At 31.8% G+C, this 5,948-nt stretch overlaps 2 protein-coding genes across 2 annotated transcripts in view; one reads left to right on the top strand and one right to left on the bottom strand.

Moving 5' to 3' along the window:
- LOC111498806 (glutathione S-transferase L3-like) overlaps positions 1-1,457 on the top strand; it is a 3,919-nt gene extending 2,462 nt beyond the window's left edge. Inside the window, exons 8-10 of the mRNA XM_023150181.1 lie at positions 346-453; positions 1,038-1,118; positions 1,237-1,457. Of these exons, the coding sequence (XP_023005949.1) occupies positions 346-453; positions 1,038-1,118; positions 1,237-1,242 (195 nt within the window). The 3' untranslated portion in view covers positions 1,243-1,457. The remainder of the gene's footprint in view (positions 1-345; positions 454-1,037; positions 1,119-1,236) is intronic.
- A 742-nt stretch (positions 1,458-2,199) lies between these two features.
- On the bottom strand, positions 2,200-5,454 carry LOC111498777 (glutathione S-transferase L3-like). Its single transcript, XM_023150148.1, has 10 exons — positions 5,305-5,454; positions 5,145-5,216; positions 4,975-5,035; positions 4,305-4,391; positions 4,109-4,207; positions 3,917-4,019; positions 3,769-3,842; positions 3,518-3,625; positions 2,529-2,609; positions 2,200-2,418 (listed from the first exon to the last, which is right to left on the bottom strand). Exons 1-10 carry the CDS (start codon positions 5,313-5,315, stop codon positions 2,413-2,415), a joined length of 702 nt encoding a protein of 233 aa, XP_023005916.1. The 5' UTR covers positions 5,316-5,454; the 3' UTR covers positions 2,200-2,412.
- Between the last annotated feature and the right edge of the window lie 494 nt (positions 5,455-5,948).

Raw genomic sequence — 5,948 nt, 5'->3', positions numbered from 1 at the left:
TTTTTTTTTTTTTTTTTTTTTTTTTTTTTTTTTTTTTTTTTTTTTTTTTTTTTTTTTTTTTTGTAAGATTCTTTTCCCTACAAAATGTCATTCAATTTCATATGATCATAAACAACAAATTGTCTTTAACTATCTAAATCAGACAATAGGTGATTATTGAAATAAAAAAATATATTGTTTAATGGCAACAAATCTTTATTATTTAAGTTTTGAAATTTAGGATATATAATATAATAAACATAAACAAAAAACTTCAGGCTAAAACAAAATTTCACCCACTTCAAACGCTCCTGTAAGATTAAACTCCGACCACACTTTCCATAACTGAGTTTTTGTGTTCTTCAGGTGGACATTGCATACATCACATTTATTGAAAGGTTCCATGTTTTCTTAACTGAGGTTTTCAAGTATGATATCACAGAAGGAAGACCTAACCTAGCAGCATGGATTGAGGTAATAACCGAAACTGTGTTATTGTTTAGTGAAATACTTTTTCTGGAAACACTTATCTTAATTTTGTATACATTCGAGGCTTAGTTCTAGTCTCTACTTTTTCTATACCTACGACATATAGTTCCATATCATATCCTATCGCTTTTTTGACTTGTATTTTAAACTGCATACAGAGAGTTTGACATCAAGTTCATAATAATTGGTTTTTTATTTCAATTAAGTATAATATAAAAGTTTAGCGATAATTCCCGAATAATTTAGGGATTGAGAGAAAAATATTTTAAAGTATAAATCGGTAATTGCTATAATTGTGAAAATTTGGGATCAAAAAGTTCTCAATGCCTGAAAAATGGAAAGACTTTAAAAAGATCATCATTAGCCCAAGAGATAATTGTGAGAGATCATTATCTAAAAGTTTCCAAGTGTTATCTTTAGAACTGAGTAAGAATGTCTCATATAGTAGGAATACTTGTTGCCAGCCTCTACTATAATATTCCTCTATCATCACAAACTTTGTATCCAAGAAAAACGAAGATAAATGAGTTAGTTCAACCTTATTCAATTATTTAGTATTTTTGATGCAGGAGTTAAACAAGATTGATGCTTACAAGCAAACAAAACATGATCCTAAAGCCATTGTTGAACTTTACAAGACTCGCTTCATGGTACCATATGCTTTAACACAATAACTTTCTATAATTACATTTTTATTTTGTATGATAATATTCTCATTACTACAGCCTTCTTATGATGCTCATACAATGTTATTTTTGTTGTTTTCAGGCTTAAGAACAACAACTTGGAGTACAACAATAAGTGGCTTGATAGTGTTAATTTGAGAAATTCAAATTAACATGTTTAATTGCTTTTATGTTATGTGTTGCTTGAATATAATTGGACTTTGATCCATTTGTATTTTTATGTCATCAATATGTGTGTAAGCTTGGAATAAAGAAATGATAAAATTGACAATAAAATGTATTGGTACTTTTGCATGTATAAGTTTGAATTTTATTAACCTAGTGTGTCATTTTAAATGATCAGACAGATGGATGAATTGATAAATTGATTCCAACTTTCAGAATATCTTAGTTCTCATAAATAAAAATTATCTTTTTGAGTTTTTTTTTTCCCAATTTTCCCTCATAACTAATGTTTCGTTCTCGTATTCTTCAACCGATGTGAGATCTTACAATCCATTTCTTTTGGATCCAACGTCCTTACTCACACATCAAAATATGTCAAAAATTAATTTGTCATAATCCATGTTAAGTCAACAATCATAGAGAAGGCACCACCAAGCGAGATCTTAGAATGAAATCTCGTTTATTTAATATGATATAATAACTCAAAATGATATTTGTTTCAATTTTAACGGTTTATTCATTTTTTCTAATTAAATTCACCCAACTAATTTGATTACAAATCAAAAAGTCCTTTAAAGCTCAATAAAAATCAAACGTTTCATAAAATCAAGTTCAACTCAACTAAAAAATGAGGAAATTTCAACTTTCATTATACTGTTTGGTACATATTTTCTAATTTATCCTGTAAAAATGTTTTTGTTTTTAACAATTTTTTTTTTTATGAAAAGTTCATTAAAAATTGAAATACTGTAAAAGTGTTTAAGTTACAATTTTGATGAAATTAAAAAAAAAAAAAAAAAAAATCCAATTTAAGAGTAATAATGGATGGTTTTCCTAATTCAATTTTAGGTTAGACTTTTTCTAGGGTTCCGTAATTCTCACACAATTCACACGTTCATATTATCAACCAAGTAGAAAAGAAAATGGTCTATAATTTAACATCATGATAACTACTAAATGCCTCAAATTTCATTCATAAGACAACCAAATTACATGAAAAGCAAACACAAGTATAAATGCCGAAATTTCTCTGTCGACACGTCGAACGACTTATTTATTATATGGCGACACGTAACCTCCCCATCGTTCGTTCTTAACCCTGCTTAGACAATTTGTATACAAAAAAAGATGTTAACAAAGCAGCAAAGTTAATAGATTCTTAAGGAAAATTGCATTTATATGCAAGATGTGTAGCAAAGCAAATGTTACCAAGAATCGCTTCGTATAAACTTCAACGACCAACTTGGGATCGGCTTTTGTTTGTTTGTAAGCATCACTCTTGTTGAACTCCTACAAACAAAAAGTACATTGACATTCAAGGCAATGATGCAATTGAAAAGATGAAATTGAAGCAAAGGTTCATTTGGTACAACCAGATCAGAAGATTTTAGTGGAAGAGGATTGAGGATTGTGTGTTGAAGTGTGTGCAGATGAACATGTTAGAGAATAAGAAAGGCATAGTATGCTAATATGAAACAAAATTCAAATTTCCATCATTAAAGAGATCGATGTTCGAAGAGAAATTGGCAATGATAGAGCAAATAAAATGCATGAGAGACACAACGGTAGTTTCAGAATTATGCATAATTGATTTTCCAACGGACTAACGAAGAATCCAAATTGATTCACTTGTTTCTCATAGACTCTTAAATCATACAATTATCAACTTAGAGTTTTAATTAATTCAATTCGAAAAGTTCAAAGATACAAATTTATTTTACCTACCTACTTGAAATGCTTGGGTTTTTGTTACATTCAAATTACAATCAAATAATTCTAAAAGTGATCTTCAGTTCGATCATTTTGAAATCACTAGAATCTATTCAGAAGTATTTCTGACGAGAGTTCCAAATCAATTTAGTTTTTCCAAAAGTGTTGTTCTCTGTTACCAAACCTTTGCATATTTTAGGGGGGAAAACATTTTTGGTCATACAAAATCACAAAGGAAGCTATCTATATCAAACACACTTGTGGTAGAAAATGCAAAGATAGGATAAATCAAGGAACAAGAAAGTGGGCAAACGGGACTTCAGAGACATACTAATTTAGGCTGAAAGATTGCTCAGAATTCGAGAAGTGACAGAATTAACAACTAGGAAGTATGGGATAAACCATTTATCTTCACAACAAAGCTTTATCAGAACTATCAACACCGAGCTACCGATACTATCAGAATGCAAACTAAACTTACGACGCACCTCAATCCATGCAGCTAGTTTAGGCCTTCCTTCTGTGATGTCAATCTTGAAAGCTTCCAATAAGAAAACTTGGAATCTTTCAACAAATGGAATGTATACTATATCCACCTAAAGAACAAAAACTCCCGTTGTAAATTTTAAGCATGACTTACTTAAAACACAGCAAACTAGTTAGCTTTCCTAAAACTCCTGACATCATGACTTGGAAATTCAAAAGAAACAGAACCAGGGCTTATGAAAGGTCAAGTTACCTGACTGATTTCTCCAAGGAAGAAGGGACCATTGAATTTTTGCAAAGCATTTTCCAAATAATCAAATTGAGCACCTAACAGAGTTTGTAGTATAATCAGCCAATGTTCATAACAGGATGAAAAGAGCAATCAAGTTGAAAAGTTTTACCTGCTTCCTTTGCAGTATCGCCTTTAAACGAAGAGATTATTGCACCATTAAACGTATCACTGTAGGATATCAACTCTTCAGCATACTCTTTTTTAGCAGGATCCTATAATTTGATTTGAATAAACCAATGAGTAAATGTTAATATATGCTTAGTGACAAAACAAGCTAACAAAACTTTGTCTGTCTACTTACATCAGGGAGAAGAGAAGGTCCTTCAAAGTTGCTATCAACATATTTGATCAGATCAATACTTTCTCCAATAATTTTCCCATTATGTTCCAGAGCTGGCACCTGAAGATAAGAAGAAACTCAACTGTGATCTTCAATCACTAAGGAACAAGCAAATGGAACAAGGAACAGGAATGTGATTTTCTTCAACATGAATCACCTTGCTTGTAGGGTATACTTTTTCCTTATACCAGTCAGGCCTATTAAAAAGGTTAAGAGGAACTAGCTTAATTTTATCTTGTAATCCCTGCATCCAATGAGGAAGAAGCAAATGATAATTGGTGATAATAAATTATATAAAGTACAAAACCCAAAAAAAGAGCCACCTAAGTGCTTCAGAGTGAAATTAGATCCATGGCAAGAGAAAGAAAGCAGATTAAAAGTAAGCATTAAAAAAAGAATCAACTACCACTAAATCCAAAAGAATGAGTTGATGCATCAAGATACATCTAATTTTATATTCATGGAGAGGAAACTGACAAGATTTAGCAAGTTGCTAAGAAGACCTAAACCCTAATAATATTCAATATCCAAAACTCGCCGTTGTCCAATAAGACCTAAACCCTAATAATAAAACAAAAAATTCTCGCGCCATTAGTTGCTTACAAATGATTCAAAAATCTATCGATAGTTAATGAATATACTCCAGCCAACTTTTAACACTCTATTTTGATACAAGTTAAACTATCACAAGACCTAAGAGCTTGAGCTATTGAATGTGTTCAATTTTGTTTTAGATAAATTCTTAACAAGTACGAACAAAAACACAAGCAGCCATGACATTTAGGCAAAAAAATAAGACTTCACAACCCAACAATCAATAAACAAACCTTGTAATTCCTTGTGATCCACACACGTTGAGCATACGGACAAATGTAAGCAGTATACAACCTTCAAATAACAGGAAAAAAAATCTTAAATGCGAGCGAATTTAGGGCAAAGAATGCAATCGACGGAAAACAGAGATTTCAACAGATAAAGAGGGCAAATCCGAACGAACCTTGTAGTTCCATCGAACAATGGAGGTTGTTCGGCGGTGGCGTCCAACGACGGTGGTAAAACCTCTTCCACGCTACAACAAGAATCAAATTCATCAACCAGAAGGAAAAAAAAACAACAAAAATATGCTAAAATCCATTTCCCGAACTTGGAATACTCACAAGGCAACCATGGATGTTCTTCGAGAGATGATTCCTGAAAACTTCAACTCTCAGAACGCGATACTAGGAGGAGATACTCCAAGAACAGACGCCAATATAACCATTTCAGTGCGAGTGAGGATTATTTATAGGGAACCATAATAGGATGCTAGAAAGCTAAGACTTTTTTGACGTTACAACCGCCCACCTCTAAAAATATATAATTTTTTTAAATTAAAATTAAAAAATCGCAAGCACTGACGTTAGAATGAGGAATGCTTGAATCTGGACGCCCTAACGGTCATGTGAAAATAAGCCAAATATGAGAAATATTTTTTTTTAAATAAATTTAGATCTTTTAATTTTAAAAATTACCGTTCATAATTCTCAAAACGTCGCTCGAACCTCGACCATACATTAGAATTGTACCCGAATTACGAATTTTATACAGCTAACTTGTTCGTAATTGCTACATGGTCAATGTTTCTGTTATAAAAAAAGTATGATTGTGATCCTAATTCACGTCATCTCCATGTTCTACTTCAACCTTTTCCTTTCTCGTGTAGAACTCTCTTCCCACTCCACTCGTGTTCGTAATGCCGAATCTTACCTCTTTTCTCTAATGAAGCTCCACAACGTACAAACTAAACCCACGAACCAACACC

Source organism: Cucurbita maxima, unplaced genomic scaffold, assembly GCF_002738345.1.
Source record: "Cucurbita maxima cultivar Rimu unplaced genomic scaffold, Cmax_1.0 Cma_Scf00025, whole genome shotgun sequence".
Lineage (NCBI taxonomy): Eukaryota > Viridiplantae > Streptophyta > Magnoliopsida > Cucurbitales > Cucurbitaceae > Cucurbita > Cucurbita maxima.
The sequence above is the reverse complement of the archived record's forward strand: the minus strand, read 5'-3'. Positions and strand labels throughout refer to the sequence as shown.